This window comes from Lathamus discolor, chromosome 14 (assembly GCF_037157495.1).
Source record: "Lathamus discolor isolate bLatDis1 chromosome 14, bLatDis1.hap1, whole genome shotgun sequence".
Taxonomy (NCBI): domain Eukaryota; kingdom Metazoa; phylum Chordata; class Aves; order Psittaciformes; family Psittacidae; genus Lathamus; species Lathamus discolor.
In genome coordinates, this window is record NC_088897.1 from 7270105 (window position 1) to 7289296 (window position 19192).

General features: G+C 41.7%; 1 protein-coding gene across 8 annotated transcripts in view; it reads left to right on the forward strand.

Annotated features, from left to right (window-relative positions):
* Nucleotides 1–19192, forward strand: part of AUTS2 (activator of transcription and developmental regulator AUTS2) — a 735180-nt gene that overhangs the window by 341042 nt on the left and 374946 nt on the right. For all 8 annotated transcript variants that reach the window (XM_065694320.1, XM_065694323.1, XM_065694322.1 and 5 more), the window contains one exon: nucleotides 3171–3206. In XM_065694320.1, the coding sequence (XP_065550392.1) occupies nucleotides 3171–3206 (36 nt within the window). The remainder of the gene's footprint in view (nucleotides 1–3170; nucleotides 3207–19192) is intronic.

A 19192-nucleotide genomic window follows, 5' to 3' on the forward strand; every position in this document is an offset into this window, starting at 1 on the left:
TTGTGCTTTGCTGATGGGCACCTGATGCAGGCTTCTGCTGGTGGTTGTGTGAATATCAAATGGTGTATCTAATGTCGAATTGTGCAAAGGGTTTCGGAAAGTGAAACCATTACCTCTATTATAGGCACACTTTATATAAGAGATGTAGGACCACGACTCAGCATGGGCTTGTAAAGATGCTGCATACACAGTATCACTGTCAGCAGTTGGTACCAGGCTGAGCACGGGGTGGTAGGATCCTTTCGCTATTGGGAGTTATCACAAAAGGTGAGAAGCTGTCTTCTTGCATAGCCCTCGCTTCAGCCTCTCTGCTCTGTCCACGCACAGTTCACAGCACAGCTGACTTAGTCATCCATGCATGTGCAATGTAGTCTTCTGTACTCCAATTCAAAAGAGTTTGCAAACCGTACGGTCCATATGCAGCATGCAGTGTGTGCAGGGCTCTATTTCCATCCAGCAAACTCAGATTCCCTGGAAATGCACAGTTGTTTCTTTTCAGTGGAAGTCATTTGACTGCTGTGTTTCGACTGTCCTCCCATAGCTATTGCAGCATCGCTTTTGAAGGAATGGAAATATTCAGTGGGAAATATTTTGTTTGCTTATTCTTTTTTTCTTCCTTTTTATGGTTGTGTTTTGATACTTGATCCTTCCAAAACTTGGAATAAAAAGCAGACAAAAATGACACACAGATGCAGAATGCAAACTTTGGAGCTTTCAGCTTGGAAAGTAAGTTTGAGAAATTGGGAGTGAAAGAGTGGGACTGGATTGGCATCCATCCATCGCTCAAACAAAAGCAGTTCTAATGATTGCACGTGTTGTAATTCTGTGGGTAGATTTGTAGCTTCAGTGAAAAGAATTTAAATGGCATGAAGCAGAAGGAAGAGTGAGCAAAGCGAAAGGCAGGAGAACTTATATGCTTGACCAGGAAAGTAAATGCATTAGATACTGCACTGAAGGGTGCTGAAATGTGCTGTCCAGCAGGTATTGCAGATCTGCAGTCTGCAGGCATAGTGGCTCACAAGCCGTATGTGCCCATGAAGGGGACCTTCTAGCTGGAAGCGGTATAGGGGCTGTGTGATGACGGGGGCTGTGGCAGTTGCCAGGTTGTTCCCAGCTGTGTGGTCACAGGGATGTAGAGGAAAGTAGAGCAGTTTGGCTGAGCCCAGGGGTGCTGTGTTCCCAGATCTGCACTGCCCATTGCTCTGCACCACCCAATGATTGCTGCAGAGGCACTTTCAGGGACATTGTCACTGGGACCAGTTGGGTCTTGCTGTGGGTGATTGTGGCAGAGGAAGTTTGAGGCCCCAGAGCAGCAAGAGTGGGGCCAGAAAGACTTCGGAATTCATTTATTTCTGTGGAGCTCGCCTTGCATGCTGGTGACCCAACCTGCAGGCTGCAGCTCTTGAGGCCTTCAGTAGCCATAAGATACTAAGAGTGTACTAACGTACTAAGAGAGAGTACTAAAGGAGCAGGAACCACAAACCTTCCAGAGCTGTGGATCAGTTTAGTTTGTTACAACAGCATTTGTTGATAGGATGATGTTTGGTACCCTCATGACAACCAAGGTGATTTCCTCTAAATAAGTCTCTAACTTCTAATGTCTTAAACCAGAAGGCTTTGCCCTATGTGTACATAACCTCTCAAACTTCTTTTCAGTAGTGCTTTGGTGAACACACAGTAATATTCTGATTATTTACGATGAATTTTGGTGTTATTTGAAATTTCTTTGCACAATCTGTTTCTGCCAGAAAACAGATTTCATCTTGAAGTAAAAAGATCCCATAAGCCCCTCTTTGGGGCGTATTTTTTATCATGCAAGTGCTGCACTTCACAGTCAGAAATCAGAGAATTTGCTCTTAGGGTTCCCTGGAATAGTGTCTTGGAACAGGGATGACAGTGGTGCGAATTCTGCATGCTTCTAAGGTTTTGATGCACAGAGGCCCCTGTGCAGTTCCTGGTAATCACTGGGCTGTGTCATTAGTGAAAGTGAGGTTGTGCTGCGGACCAGGTATTGAGCTATAGGAGTTAAAGACTGGTCATCTGGACTGCCCACCGCTTACTAGAGAGCTGATTTGCTTCCTTGTCCGTTGAGCAGCCTGGCTTCAGTGCTTCAGGTGATGGGGCTGTAGTACTGGAAACTGTTCACCCTTTAATATAGTAGGCAGTGACCTGGATCAGGACCAGGGTGGTTAGGTCTCTCACTGTGGCTCTAAGAGAACCTGCTTTGTAATCCCTATTGCTTAGATGAAAAACTAATGAAACAACCCCTTTATCTCCTTAATTCCTGTGAATACAGAGGTTGTGATTGTGTCCCACTTAACCTGATTGTCGTGATGCATTTTTTTAAGCATTTAAACCGTTCAATTATTTTTCATGGTGGTAATATTAGTTTTAATTATTTTTATGGGTTTGAGTTTTGAAATCTATTTCTCACGGTAGATACTGCTTGTTTGTCTTATTCTTTCCTTTTAAAACCCTTTGGTTTGTCAAAGACTGTGGCCATCCAAACGGGAAACTGTAGTGACTGCCTTCTCCAGGCAGTGGTGCAGTGAGTAAAGCAGCTTCCCTGTGCCCACACGTTCTTTACATTTCAGACTACTAATTATGTTTACAAAATGTCTCATTTTAGGAAAGCACTATGTGTGTACTAACCGGGGCCTTTCGGGAATAAATTGGCAAACAGGTCAGACACTGCAAAAGTCATCCAAACCCACTGGGCTTTTTGTTTTGAAGTCAGTCTATGGTTTTTTTCCTTTCCCCCCTCCCGCCTGCCCCTTTGTGGCCACAAAGCTGAGTAGCTGGAGTCCAGGGCATTGAATGTCAGCATGTCAGGGAGGCTGGTTGATGAGTGTCTGTTTAGTCTCAGTGCAGGGCGAAATGCCATCATTAATTCATTACCCAGCTGCCTGTCAAATAAATTGGCAATTACGTCCACCGCAGAAGCTTGGAATTCAGTAAATAGCACGTTACCATCTCCGAGTCGTTGAGAGATGTAAAGGGAAAAATTAAGCAACACCATGTTTGTTTCAGTAGCAGATGACAAGGGGCAGCACATTGGTGCTGTGATGTAGTGATGAAAAGCTTGGAAAGGGCTGGTAATGAGCTGTGTGGATTGGAACGTGTTAAAAACCATCACTGACTTTCCACTTTGTCTTTGTGTTTTATTGCAGAGCTCAGCTCCTTCCAGCTTGGGAACAGGCTACTTTGTAAGTGTATCTCAGCTTTAACACATTGCCTCTGAACAGCATAACATTACTCCTGAAACCAAAGTGCCTTATTATATGGAAACAGGAATAAATAACTAATCTCAGTCTGCTTGATAGGTTAACTTCTCTTTTTCTATTTCTTCCTCCACAAATGCGTTGTAAGTAATATTTCAGACGTGGTGGTCAGTGTTTTCCTGAACTAATCAGGTGTCATATTAATTACTACATACATTCCAGCGGTATTTAATTTGCACAATTATACCAAGTAAAATGAACTGTGGTCTTACCAGCTCTCTAATCTGAGATGGTAGGTTCTTAATTTCATCATGTACCAGTTCTCATTGATGCACAGACTTTAAAGAGCATCTTTTGGCATTCTTGTCTCACCTCCTGTGTACCACAGACCGGAGAACGTGACACAGTGATTTCCATGTGTTGGTTACAAGCCCCATGTCTCACAGATCATTTGGGAAAACACAGCTTGTTTGTATTGTATTTATGCTAGATTTACATTTAATGTCATGAGAAGAGGATCAGGCCCCAGCTGGTTTGATAATTGATCAGTCTGCTTTTGTTATTTATTTGCATGTCCCTTTATTGATTTAAGAGTCTATATTCCTACCTTTCTATCTGTTTATTCCCACATTCATCAATATGCATTTTACTTGCACAGATAAATTTGGGAGTGAAAACTGTTTTCTGGTCAATCCAATGCACTGTTTATTTTCTTTCCAGATTTGTATTTAAATTGCTCATACTCTGTTTCACTGGTAACCTGTGTCATACTCTCCAAGCACTTCTTTTCTGCCTTTATAATATCTGTAGGAGAAATAGAGCATTATGTATGTCCAAAAACAGGTGGGTAAAACACAGTGAGACTTTTTCTATAGCATTGCTCAGTGTGGTTAACAGCATAATCAAAGTCTGCTTCTATCTCTTCATCAAACTCTGGGGAAAAGAAAACTATACAGGATTTTATTACATGGTGGGAAAACTTTGTTGCTTTCTTGTCACATTCCCAGAGAGTAATTTTCTTCATTAGTACATGGTGAAATTTAGTCATAGAGGTCTGTGATCCTATAAGGAAGTTATGGGCTTAAGCTGGCTACATGTGACCTCACGGATAAAGTGTAAAAATGCAAGCACCAAAACTGCTTAATACCTGGAGAAATGTCATGTCCTGCTGCATTTACACTGGGCTTCTGACAGACTGACTGTTTCTACTGGTGCCAGGGGTAAGGTCTGAAAAGGGCATTATTAGTTGACAACAGTTTTGTGGTACTTCTTCTAATTGTACCAAAGCCCAGATCTATGTAAGGTAAGTTGTGAAACAGGAAAAAAATGGTTTTCCAAAAGAGCACTTCCCCTCTTTTGTGTCATGTGTTTTTAAGAGGGAGGGGATGAAGGGAATAATAATACCAAATGACTCAACGTTTATTTTGCGTTAAGACTAAAGCTTGACTATCTTCCCGTGGTTCAGAACAAATTGCTTTCCTTTCTCTGGGCACTTAAAATTCAAATCATATGAACATATACAGACATGCTCTGGAATGGGACAAATATAATCTGGGATGAAAGGCTTAAATGTATCTAAATAAGCCTTGTTCTCCTTATAGCGAGAGCTGAATATGCATGGTTTAAGAACAATGTTCAGCTTCGTCTTTAGGAAGTAGAGGTAGCAGAAGAAAAGCCATCTGCTCTTCCCTTGCACCATACTGTCTGTGGGTTGGTCCAGTAAAGTGAAAATCTGGAAGGTGTCAACATCCTCTGTGCTCCAGAAAAAAGCTTGAAAGTTTCCAGTTCTCCTGAGTTAGGGATTTAGTAACAAGAAGCTTGACATCCTCTAGTGCCAATGTATTGGCACTTTGCATCACACTCATTTGGATCTGTGTAGGTGGGCCAGACATCCCTTATTAGTTTCCATTAATACGGTATATTTAACTGTGCTGTTCCTTATCTCTAGTCACAGTAATAAGATTTCTTTAACATTCTTTCTTCACTAATAGCCGAATAGATAGAAAACGTCCTTCAGTTTCTGTCTTAAAGTCATTTTTACACTTACACAGACTTGGATGAAACATGGAGGGTTGTTTTTTTCCTTCCTTTTCACTTTGGAAAAATTGTTTTTAGGATTATCTTCCCTATTGTTTGGAAAAAGTCTGTCCTGTTATTAACTTACATGGGGCAAATAAAACCCAGATGTGTTTTGTGGTACCAGACAATGAGAAAAATGCTCCAGAATGCTCCAATTAGCATGTGTTTCTGATCAATGTAATCATTGTAGTATCAGAGTGCAAAAGAATATGCACTTGAATTGACTTCTTTTTCCCCAAAGCTTTTAACTGGAAAAGATGGTTAGTTTTTGTGCTTAGTGTAACCCAGAACATCAAAACAAGGTTTATTGGTCTCAAATATAACAAAAATAGTTTTCAGTTTGATAGATAATAATAAAGCTTTTGCCTGTGGAAGTTATTGATCACTGTATTTTGTACTTTGGACTGTGAAATATTACTTACTGTAGCACATGAAAGGAACACGGGCAACCAGGTAAGTTAAAATGGATAAACAATAGAGTCACTGTCCAAGCATATCTACTACAGAAAGCAGAAACACAGATGGAAGCAAATTCAGAATTGAATGAACACTGAGGGATGGATTAAGTAGCTTGTATTTGCTGTTTAAATCCAAGTACTGATGGAGCCTTTGTGTGTTTAGACCATATTACCTAGCATGTATGTAATGGAAATAATACTTGTTGGATCTGGAATCTTCTTTAAGAACCATGCTTATGCCAGACACTCAGGTTTGATGGGTGGTGGGTCATGTGTGTGCAGTGTTTGTGGATGCTGGGGACGCTACAACAAAGCAAAAATTACTTTTGGATCCTTTTATTCTGTAGAGAGCCTATAGTAATCTGACACCTCCCAGTAATACAAATTCAGTTTTGTAGTACCTGTGTGATAGTTCCGTCCTAGTAATTCATTGTGTGCTTCCAATAGTAGTGGTGAAGGCTGAAATCTTGCCTAGTTTCATGCTGTAACTAGGTAAATACCTGACTGGCAGTGTTGGAGGCTGCATTTTTACATTCTTGTTGCCTCTACATCAGTGTTTCTTGAAAAGCAGTAGGTAAAGGGAAAATGTGCTTGCTCTGGGGAGGGCATTTATTCTGCCTGCTTTGAGAACCCATCTTTGCTCTGAAGTCAATGGAGAGGGCTGGGATTCTCCATGAAGGGATTCAGCCTCATTCGTACGTAACTGGGATGATCAGAGCTGCCATTGATAAAACAAACTTTCTCATGAGGTATCTTCAGCAAAGCAGGACACATATGTGTATCCACTGAGTGAGTGTTAATGATGCAGAGCTGTTAAGGAGTTCCAGGTACCTCCAGGAGTTTTGTTCAGTTAGGAACAACTTGTACTTCTTTCACAAGCGCTCATATGTTCTGTAGATTTTGTTGCTGGAATGTGGTCTTGGCACTCCTTGTCAGAGTGGACATGTCCCTGTCCTTTTTACATACTATTAAATCAATAGTCATAGAAGAAACAGAGGTAAAAGTCATTCTAATTTGCCTCATAAGCCTTTTGCACTGACCTGACTTTCTTGTTTTCTATGGGACTAGTCCAGTGTATGTTTGGTGCATGTGAAAGAAGATGGGAGGTGTGGTTGGTACACGCTGAGAAATCACAACTAAATGCTTGTGGAAAATCTCCCAGTTGTCTTTGATATTTGTTGCATTGTAAATTGTCTCTGTCGTCAAAGATAGAACCTAAGGTAGATTATGTCTTGCCCAGAAGTCAGATCAGATAAATGGAAAGGAGTTAGAATTTTAGGGAAAACCCCAGCTTTTTAGCTTTGAAAGGTATTTGAATTATGTGAGCTTTTAATGTTGTCCAGCCCTCTGTGATTTCAGGTCTTTGAGAGAGATGCTTTAGAATATGGTTGGACTTTGGATGATCACAAAAGCTTTTTCTCTTCCCTTACTCTGGAGAACGTTTATTGCTGGTTTTTGGTGTGTGTCTCGCACTCAGGCAGATTCACATTAAAGGTTACAGGTGGTTCACTGGTTTGCAGCACAAATCAGAGCAGAAATCAAAAACCTAAATAACTGACTATTGTATTTTTAAATGCCAAACCCATTTCCCAAGATTGGCAGGTTCTTTGGCCATTGGAGTTTCTCTGTTTATGGCAGCTTGATTCCGTTCCTTGCATTGATCTGCTGCTCAAGTCTTTGTGGCAGTTTCTGAGGGTTTTCTGTTCCTATTACTTAATGCTTATTTTTAGCTAGCAGGTTGTGTCCCAAAAAGCAGAGAGTTTGTGGATGTTTCAGTGCTGGACAAAATTTGGTGACAAGCTGGTGATGGAAATGGTATTGGGAAGGGAGAACCTAACTCCTGTGGCACTTCTCTTCCAAGCAATGCTCTTGCTCCACCTTAAAAAAAGGAAGAAAAAGGAAAAATGTGATTTGCACATGGGCTGGTGACTCAGACAAACATAAATCGTGAGCATATTCCCAAAGGCTCTAGCTAATCAGTTGTGCTATCCAATTTGGCCCTGAGTGGGTTCAGTTCAGCAGATGTTTGCATAGTTACAGCATGCCACTGGGACACTGTGTTGTGCAATGTTGCATTACATTACTCAGAGCTCTAAAAACTCATCCCAAGGCGACTAAGTGGAGCACCAGTGGTATTACTAGGGAGATGATGGAAAACCAGTACTTGGCCTAGATAAAGCCAGTTACTTCACTATGCAAATAGGACTGCTTTTTGCCCCAGACATTAACTTACAGAAGAAATGTGGAATTAGTTATACCAGCACATTTTCTAGGCTCATATTCTCAGATAGAGTCCTTAAACCCAGTAGATTTTTCCTTCAGTCATGCAATGACAATGATCCTATGCAGCCTATGTTTTGTTCCTTGAGGTGGTCAACTTTGTCGTGATGTTGAGGCTCCTCTGGTGGGAGTGTTAAGAGGCTCCACTCTAGGAGAGTACAGTAAGACCCATTAGTTCCCAAAGGAGAGAAACAGATTAGATCAAAAGTCTCATTCAAAAGAGATTTAATACGCTCAACCAGCTAATATTACAGAGGGGATACAGTACTTCACATCATGTAGACAGTGGTGTTGGTAAATAGTTGTTTTTGCAGGTAGGTTAAGTTGCTCAATTATTTTTAGTGCTTGATTTTAGAAGCCAAACATACAAATGTGTTTTCCTTAGGTGGAAGTGTGTATCCACCTGAAATGCTGTGAGGTCTACAAGAGCACTGCAGTGGTGGATGTTCAGATGGCACCGCACTTAATAAACTGTCATGTCCCCTGTGAATACAGTCGCAAAGACAGTCGTTATCCTGTGTTTGGCACTATAAATCATTGTTAACAAATCCTAATTTGCTTAGTGGGGTAATGAATGATCTCCAATTTTCTCCCTGTAATTAGTTTTACCAACTATTATTTTGAAGGGTATACTGAAATCCATTTTAACTCCACTTTAAAATCTCCCTGTGCCCATTCTTTGCAGAAGTGAAGCTGACAACAGAGATCATGAATCTTCTCACAGGAAATTCATATGCAAGAAAAGTGGACAAGACCCCCAGCAGAAATCTCTGTGGGTCATAATTACCTATGAGTATAGGCAGACCTCAGTGGAGCAGATGTGGTGTGGAGCAGTGAGACCTGGAAATCCTGGTCTTTCTTTATCTCAAAGCTTTTAGGTGTTGTCTTGTATTTTCCAGGAGCCATTGAAACGCAGTTTATTGTAGCAGCTTTTGTAAGGGAGGCATCATCACTGCCAACTAAACACATTACATGTAATAAAGTCTACCCCAGGTCTATTAATTTTAGCATTTGTAAACTGTAGTGTTGTTCCTAGGGAGAGCTGAGACTGTAAAGAGTATGCTAACAATATGGCCATCAAAGCAAGAATAGCAAAAGCAGCTTATGTATATTATCAGCATCCTACTAATCATGATGAGAATAGTTGAAGCAAAACAACTGACTTTGGAGAACAAACCTGTATTTTTCTAGAGGTTAAGAGAAACACATATTATTAACTCAATACTTGAGGGATGTTTAGGCGAGAAGAATAAATTATCTGGGCTGGAATGATGAAAGTCTGGTTTTGCAGCCCTTCTAAATAGTTGTTCACACATTGTAGAACCCTGCCTTAATGCATGCTTGTGCTTTTGGAATAAAATGCTTTGAATTGAAAATATTAATCCTTACAGTTCTGCTTTGAATTGCGTGCAATTATATTGTCCAAATCTTAAATAAGGAAAGCAGGGCCCAGTGGCAGTTTCTTACCTAACTAAGCAGAACTGAAGTCAGATTTCAGAGTTTTAGTTCTTTGAGGTTCACCCCCTCATTGCTGAAACACATTTTAATCCTCTGTCTGACCAGTGTGATGATTAATTACTTTAGGACAGAGCCCAGATACATTTGGTGATTCAGGAGGTGATATCCCCAAGCAGTTATCCCTTATGATGGAGGAGTGCTGAGCTAGAGTTTGCTTCTTGGCTGTCTTGGGAGGCCTTCACTCTCCTTGACAAAGTCCACTCCTACTTTAGTTACTGGAATTGAGCAGTGCTGTGCTTTTTGTGTAGTATCTTCAGTGTTGCAGGTGGTTGGTAACTAGGTTCATTTACAGTTTAAAAACCTTGAGGCATCCTGAGTCCACATTGTGATGGTATTTCAGGTAAACTTCCTTAATAATTTTTTCTCGTCAAAAAATCAATTTAGAAAAACCAAGACATGATTATTTCTAAGCTAATTTTCAATTTGTAATTCCCTCTTCTAGAGGTCGTAAGTTTTCTATAAGGAACAGAAATACTCAAGATTTGCTGTCAGTCTGAATTTGCTCTCTAATGCCCCATGTTAGCTGTAGCTCATGTTTTGCTCATCATCTCTTGCAAAGCACAAGAATTCCTTTCTTGTGTTCCCCCTCTTTTTTCTCTTCCCGTAACATGTGACACAGATTGCAGATGTGAACCTGAATAATGAAGAATTGCTTCACTGATTGCTAAACATGCATTATGGTGCTTTTAAACTCATTTTAGGTCATCGCACCGCAAATTAGTTTGATTGCAAGCAGTTAAGCTGTCATATGCAAAGCCTTCATCTTCCAAGGGTCTCGGTTTCATATCATTACAAGAGAATGCTCAATAGCATTGAATGTATTTATTCTATGTTTAATATTTTGGCTATTTAAGGTAGCATTGGGTCTCCAGAGGAGATTCTGCATCATTTCATGAAAAGAAAAGGGATACGAAATCCCTGAGCAGAGCGTTTCATTCATAATCCTGGGTTTCTGTCCTGTTCATAGGTGGTTGACCATGCTCTGTAGAAAACAAGAGCCAGTTGGTTCTTGTTACTGGAGTTTTGAACCTGTGGGAATTTTTTCTGTAACCCAAGTGGAAAGAGCAACTCTGGACTGTTTCTGATGCAGATTGTCTGCTGGTGGTATTTTGGGGTAAGGCTTTACTCGGGGAAATATAAAATGAACATTTTCTCCTATGTGTGTTTAAAATAAGTGGAAGATTTCCTCATTACATAACCTGAGGATCTGCAGAATTTGCTGTCTTGTGCAAAAAGAAGGGATTATGGCAAAAGACTTTGTGGTAAGAAGGACTCGAAAGGATAAAATTTGTTGAGTTCCCTGAAAAAGGGGTTTATGGTGATGATTAATTGGGTGGACACTGAAACACTGAGTGCTGTACTGAGATGGTGTGAAGGTCCATCCTGCTGTCGGGCATTGGAGCTGTGTGTGCCATTGAGGGCTGTCTTGCAGAGAGGAAATGCAGAGCTGCTGTGAAAATGTGGTGACCTTGGAAATCACCATTAGTGTCATTTTACTAACTCCAGAGTAATGGGGGATATGGTGCTCTGGAGAAATGTAAAGAAATAGCGCAACATGGGACGGATTAATGAGGAGAGGAAGCCATGTGATGGCACTATTTTGGTGGGAGCTTCCGTAGACTTTTAATTTTGCCATTTTCTGAAGGAATACTGTCTCTCCCTCTCTTTCTCCCATTTTGGAAGGATACATTTACTAATTCAGGCTACATCACCGTGTTTAATCTTTTAAACAATAGGTGTTTTTCTTCTCATCAAACTTAGAGATAAGTGGATACTGGTGTAGTTAAGTGCCTTAGTGTGCTGTTCAGTTCCAAAACTTGCCCAAAGTCTGACTTGTTCCTGTGTGAATGATTAGTGCTATGGCGAATATTAGTATATTCTTCTTTTGAGTCGCTTGCAGGGATAGTGGGATTGTACCTGAAGCAGAGAACACATCCCCTGATTGCAAGAATTAAGGCTGAATTTCACAGAAAAGAGTCCAATCCTTTTTCTCAGCCTTTTATGTCAGAACTCAAAATTGCTGTCTGATAAAATGTAGGACACCAGATTGAATTACTTCATTGAACCACTGCTGTCCCCTGTTAATGGTAATTGCACGGATATAGCGGTCTTTCTTGGCAACATCTCGGATATTTACCTCCCACTGTTTTTCAATTCAAACCTTTGATGAAAATATTCCCAGTACTTCTTTAAAGCAGACACCCAACTGTCTTTCTTGACAAAGGCAAGGTCTTTAAATCAGATCCTGACAATTTGTGACACAGCAGTCTATCCAAATCACCTTTTACCTATGTCTCTGTGTCATTTCCTGAAAAAAAAGTGTCCATCAGAGGAAGGTTGCTGAAGGCTTGAGCTCGGAGCCGTGTGTGCGGCTGGATGGAGGCTTTGTGTGCTCGTTCCAGCGGAAGGAATTAGATGAGGGCTTGTAAAGTTGCAATGCATGCTGTAATGCTTCGTTACAGATATTTGGGAGCACTTTGTCCATAAGAATAACACGATTAGGTTCTTGCTGTCCTCACACCATTAGGGAGTGACGGGGTTTTGTTTTTTGACAGATTTTCCTTTAGCAATGGTAAATCTGTTTAGGCAAAAAGAAAATCAGGGCAAATGTTTTCCTCTTTGCTGCACCTGAGGGTTAATGTGCATTCAGCTCCAGTAGCTTATTCACCTCCTGAAATCTCATCTCACTCGATGTTCTGAACTCTCCCTCCCACAGAGAGACATGGATGCCACATCCACCCTTCACTCCAGCAAAGGCTGTTTCCAGGCATCTCGCATGATGATGAGTAGTGCTTTGACTCGTGCAATCTCAGACTGGTTTGGGTTGGAAGGGACCTTACAGTTCCTACACCCCTGCCATGGGCTAGCATATCAGTGCGGTTTGCATTACTGAGGAGGCTGCTGACAAGCTGTGCTGCAGGACGGTAACTGTTCACTCCTGCTTGACGGTTTTCCAGGAGATGTCTTTGCATTACTGTGTATGCTTTTGATACAAAAACCTCAAGGTTGGCCTACAGTATCAGTGAGGTTGGGCATATTGTGTAGCATCACATTAAAATAATTTCTAGGAAAAATCTGTGAAAATCACTTGTGGATGAAGAGGAAGTCATTTACGTGAGTATTTAATATGAATGTTTTAGCTATTTGTTTTATTGAGTGACTTGTATGCCCCATCCCAGGCAGTGTTCAAGGCCAGGCTGGACGGGGCTTGGAAGAACCTGCTGTAGCGGAAGGAGTCCCTGCCTGTGGCAGGGGCTTGGAACTGGATGAGTTTTAAGGTGCCTTCCAACTGAAACTATCCTGTGATTCTATAACAGTGCTCTTCAGCGTAGAGACAGTGCCTGCCTGTGCCTTTGTGTAGTACATGGGGTAAATAGATTTCTAGCTATCACTGTAATAGAACTCCATAATATTAGTAGCATTGACAAATTTCTTCAGCACAGCAGATGGAAAGAGGTTATTGTAAATGGCAGAATAGACACCAGCTATAATAAAAGATCACGAAATAACTTCATTAGCAAAGTGTTAATCTTTGCCAAGGAGGATGTGTATGTCAGGGATGGTGGTGAAAGATGAGCCTGGAGGGGGGAAAATGCTGTACCCTGTGCAAGTGTGTGTGCAAGGCTGGTTCCGAGAGTGAAGTTCATGTTTGGAGCGGCATCACCATAGCACATGGAGACACTTGTGCCATGTGGAAATGAAAGAAACCTTTCAAATCAAGGGCTGGACTGTTGGGTGTATCAGTGACTGCAAGAGGAATATGTTGCAGGTTGAAGGAATCATTTCTGATGCCAGATGGAAGGGTTTTGATGGTGCACAGCTGAATGAAGAAGTAGAAAGGAGAGAAATTTCAACATTTTTAAATCTCCTAGAAGAGGTGCTCTTTCAGTTTTGAGTTCCCTCTGCTGTGATGAGCAGTGGGGAAGGGAACTGCTCTGTTCCTGCTCCCATGCTTACCTTTTGATTTCTCAGATGGCTTCTGAAGACAGAAATAACTACGTTCAGACAAACAGTTTAATGGCATTGCCACAATTAACGGTATCCAGATTCCACCTTCCTTTGATAAAATATGGTGTTAAAGGTAATAATTGAAGTATCTGTACTACTGTGCTTTTGCAGTAGCCCCAGGACTTTTCCAGCTGCAGCCCGTTTGTGTTTGAGAAGCACATGCACACAGAGTTGGCAGCACAGATGCTGGGAACAGGAATGTGTTTTGGGGCTCTCTGATGCTGGCTTGTCCATCTGCAGAGAGATCACTTACACCTGGTGGTAAGCCATGCTCCTCTCCTCTCTTCCTGCCTCCTCCACACTATGAACATCTGGCTCGCAGGACTGTTTCCACCTTGAAGTGGCAGCTGTGTCAGAGGCGATGTGCTCTCACAGCAGAGAACGGAAGCACAAGGAAACCTTCACCCCAAGGCTGGCAAGTTCATGCAGCACCTTCTCAAAGCACTATGTCTTCGGCTGTGTGCTTAGAATTGCCAGCTTGGAAGAAGCAGACGTGAAGCCCGGGATGCTGTTAAACCCCACCAAGGACTTGTTTGCTCCCTCCCCATTCTCCCTTCCCCACTGAATGCAAACTGAGAGTAGTCCAAGAACCATTGCGGTGCCAACAAGAGCAAAATTACTTCCAGCTGGTGAGTGCCACCTGCTCCTGCAAGCTCCAGCCAAAACAGTTTCCTCCCCAGAGTGCCCTGGAGTGGGGAATCCAAAAGCTGTTCAGAGCTGGGCCATGGTTAGTGTGGATGGGGAAGAGACATTGCAGATCTTGCTTGAGAGCAGAGCATGTTACGCAGGAGGTCTCTAGTTCTAATGGCTTTTTCTCCTTTCCCGTTCCAAGCTCCCTCAAGTCCCCGCTTCTGAATTCTTCCAGTATGTTGCTTATGAATATTAATTCAGCCCCCTCTCCCTTTATATGCCATCCCTTTCCCATTCTAGCTAATGCAAATTTAATGTGCTTTCAGAAAAAAAAGTCCTGCAAACGATAGCAGAGCGTCTCCCTTGAAGCCTCTCTGATGTATTAATGCAATGACACCTGATGACATTCTGTTTTCTTCTGTGGTAGAAGCACTCCTTGACCCTGAGGAGGGAGAAGAAACACCCTTCCTTCTGATTCCCACTCTGTTACTTAATAGCCTTCCTCATTCATCCCTCGTGTCATTTGATTGCCCATTGTTTCCAGCAGTTGCAGATTATTGGGTGGGTTTGGATTACTAAATACATATCGCTTACTTAAATTACCTGTGGTACAAAACCAGTGAATAAAAGGACACCATCATTATTGAGTCATTGCAAGAGTCCACTTAGCAGCCCTGTGATCACCATGTTCTTTCTTACTGAGCACATGATCGGTTCAAAGGACTTTGTTCTGTCGGAATCAGTACAGGTTTTGTTGTATTAAACTGGAAAACATCAGTGTCCAACTGTCCACATTCATTAATTTATAGGAAGGATTTGAAGAACAGTCTTGGGTTGATTTGCTAACAGTTTTATCGAGTCTGTGCCTCCCTTCAGGCATAGGGAGCTCACTGCGATGCTGTATACAACAGGTTTAGGTACCTTTCAGAGTCAAACCCCAAGTTTATTACATTTGTTGGTTGTAGCCTCGTTAGCAATTTCATTTTTCCAGTTCAGTTCCTGGTGTTTCTTACTTATTTTCTCTGCTTTCCTATCATTGTCTGACTTTCATGAACCAGCTCTGAATGTGCTCTCCATTCATTCTCAGCTCAGTCACAAAGTCCTTTTTTCTTGCCTATCTGCAGTACAAGTAACAAGTCCTCTTTATTATTTCTTAAGAATGTAATCTGGGACGTTTATGTGAGGGGAAGGTTGCTGCAATTTGTTTGGAAAGATAGAGCACGCTTCAGGCAGTGCATGAGTTCATGATACTCATGCTGCCACAGGCTCACTTGTGTGTATCATTTCAGATATGAAATCAGTCATATTATTATTCTGCTATTCGTAGCCTTGTTTCCTAAAACTTCTCCAGGTCTTCTCCAGGGACCTTCATGAATGGAGTCCTCCACCTGATGCTAATGCTGGATATGTATGTGAGCATTCGAAACACAGGGGTTTTGAGAAGTGGTAATCCCTAGAAATTCCACTGACAACCTGTTCTGTTTCTTCAGTCTTTCTCTTCCCCGTTCCACGTTGCCAGGAAATTTGTTGCTTCTGATATAGGATACCACTTTGGAGGAACTAATCGTTTCCTTTCTCCGTGTACCCCAGAGGAATGTGAAATTCCTGTTCCCTATAAAAGGATGATTGTGCTGCCTAAAAGTGCGCAGAAAGGCAGCACAGTAAAACAGGTCGCAGCCATTATCGAGAGGTCACTGCATCCAAACTCCCTTTTGCAGTTCTCCCTTTACAAACAGCTCCCCTGACCCAGGAGGTCTGTTTGTCTCCCCTGTTTCTGTGCTCATGCTTTGCACAATGCTTAGGGCCTGAATAGGGATGTAGTTTTCCCTTCTTTCAATTTTTGTGTCAGCTGGCTGTGTTCATCTAGCTGGAGAGCAGGAAGGTATTTCATCTGTTCACTGCTGCATCTAAAAGAGATCAGATTAGTGTTTATTTAACTTTTTACTGCTGACTTACAAAATTACTTTTAGTCTGGTTTAGATATATAACTTTTGCTGTTAATTTATGGCCATGCTTTGCTTTGATTGCTTTTTTGCAGTGGTATCAAATTGTGTGCTACTTGAATATTTTCTCCAAGATGTGCTCTTGATTAAGTCTGTGTTGGATATTTATACCACGAAGAGGGATACTTAATAAATACCTATTTTTAAAGGTCTGATTTAAGGTGACTTGATTTAACTTTGGTTAATCACACTTTGTTTCATGAAGCTTTTACATATATATTGGAAGCAAATATTTTCCTGCATCATGAATCACGCATAGGCAGAGCTCCTATGGGATCAAAAGGGGGTTGACGTGTAAAACATATTGGTTTAAATTTCTGTATAGCACCAGAATGATATCTATTCTGGGACTATGGCAGGATCGCAGTAAGAGGCTGAGAGTTCCTTTCATTAGTTTCTATGTATGTACATTAACAGTCCTTATCTCAAACAGCTTATAACTGACATTAACTTTGAATTTGGAGATGAAAAAAAATTGGAACAACTGGAGTGGAAAGGCTGTCCCACAAAAGTATTGGGTGTCAATAAGTGAATTGAAGAATCAGAAGTCAGTTCAGGGCTGCTGTCTGTCACCATTAGTCAGTGTGGTCATGGATGTGAAAAGGTCCAGGATTAAAAAGAAACAGTGAACTAGTCTAGTGCCAGTTTCAAGTCCTGTGTGGACCTGTCTAGTTCCGTTGATTTCAGCAGAGCCAGATTGCTCCAACTGATGATCTTGTCTGTCTTGTTTAACAATGCAGTCACTAGGTGTGCAGGGATTGACATACTTCCCAAATCCTATTTTTCTGTGGAACTTCCTAGGAATGTACCTTTTGTAGTGGTGGTTTACTTTTTGCTTCTTTTGTTCTAGGAGTTTATATACAGGAAGAAATCATGGTGTGTCACTATAAAGTATGGAGCATGCATGTCAGTCTTGTGGTCGTGTCTTTTAGCCATGTCAGATGTAGCTGGTCTCGCCATATGAAGTCTCCCATGAGTGCTCCTGCGCCTCCTTCACCAGCCAGCATTGAATAGATTTAAGCATAACCGCAGTATTCTGCTTTTTTAAGCTGATGCGGTCGATTCTGTCTGTGGTGGATGGAGGTGCATTCATATGATCCCTTCTGCTGGCTGCATGTGGTGACTTCCGGTGGGGGAGCCATAACAACCAGTAGGGAGTTTGCAATGTCTTCAGCTGCAGCAGCTGTTTCTGAAGTTAACATCTGTACTGGTGTCAGTCTCAGGATTTTCAGTGTTTTCATAATGATGAATCGAGCATTTGTATAGTTTATATGAAAACATTTTTTTATATAAAAACTTTGGCCAATGGCCTGTAGGAACAGGCCAAGGGGAATGGCTTTAACCTGCCAGAGGGGAGACTGAGATGAGCTCTTAGGCAGAAGCTCTTCCCTGTGAGGGTGCTGAGGCCCTGGCACAGGGTGCCCAGGGAAGATGTGGCTGCCCCACCCCTGGCAGTGTTCAAGGCCACAGGGCTTGGAGCAAGCTGCTCTAGTGGAAGGTGTCCCTGCCCATGGCAGGGGTTGGAACTGGATGAACTTTAGGATCCCTTCCAACCCAAGCCCCTCTGTGATTCTATGATACTGATTCAATTTTAATGCCTTTTCTTTTGCTTTTTTCACTTCTTATGTCCTTTTGAAGGAAAAGAAAAGCACTGGTATGTAGCTTTTTTCCCTCCAAAACACTTATCTATGTTCTCTGCAGATGGAAGGGCCTTGTAGCTTGGTTATACAAGCAGTGTCTCTCACATCAGTTTAAATTTCACTCTTCTCTTTTCACAGTCTCATCTCAACAAAGCATAGGTTCAAGTTTAAACACATGCTTACATCCATTTTATTCAGGAGAGCATGTAAGCACACATGCGTAACTGAAGTCAATGGGATTTAAGTGTGTGCTTCACTTTAAAGCATGTGCTTCACTGCTTTCCTGAATGCAGTGGGGGTTAATCTAAGTGGTTTGGAAATTACAGTGGCCTTGGACATATTGGTGCTTTCATTCATCTGGAAAAAGGGCTACAGTGAAATTTAGTAACTACTGTTCACACTTGGTAACTTCTGTGTAAAACAGGGTTGTTTCTTTTGTACTCACCTTCCTTGCAGTACGCATAGTTACACGTAGTTACACATAAAAGCAGGATGTGAAGACAGTTGGAATTTGTTACTGTGCATTGAGATCCATGTAGGTGGGTGTTGGGACTATGGCTGTGCACAGCTCTTCTGTCTAAAAAGCAGTGACACTTAGGACTACAAGAGTCAATCACTGTGACTGGCTTTGGGGTCTTTCCAGTGGCCACTTGTACGTACTTTACTCACCCCTGGTACCAGCATCTTTCCACGTCCTCTGTTAGAAGTAACAGCTCAAAGGCAGCTTGAGGAGCATCGCTCATATCTGGATGTCTGCGTTACTTGTATATCTCTTTACACATGTAATTTTCTTTCAGATGCTGAGCTGCAGCTCAGCAGCTGGGCCCCAGTGTTTTTAGAATCTTTGAGAACTAATTAGGCTTTCCCTCAGAGCAGGGCTCATCCAGCCAGTCTGGATCAACAAATGTCACTGCTTGTATTAGGAAATCTCTGCAAATGACTGATCCCTGTCATGGGGTAACATTAATCTTTTTAGTATAGATTTCCAATAGTGAACCATCTGGCACTCTGCGGTTTTCTAGAAAACATTCACTACTGGGGCCAGTGGAAAGAAGAAGGTGGGATTAATAACCCCAATGCTTCAGATGAAGCGTTAATCTTTAGGATTGGCAGTTTGTTTTTATCAAAACAACTCCCTTAAGATAGAATTTCACAGCATGTGGTACTTGCATGGACTTCTTTTGAAATGAAAGAATGTTTCAGGATCTGACATCATCTGCAATTTGCAAACTTAGTGTGGATGACAAAGGCTGGAAGAATTCTGCGTTCTCTTCTTATTTATGTTGCATTGACAGTCCCAGCCTGTTAATGTCTGAACTCTGCATTATTTGTTATTAAAGCTTTTCATTCGAAAT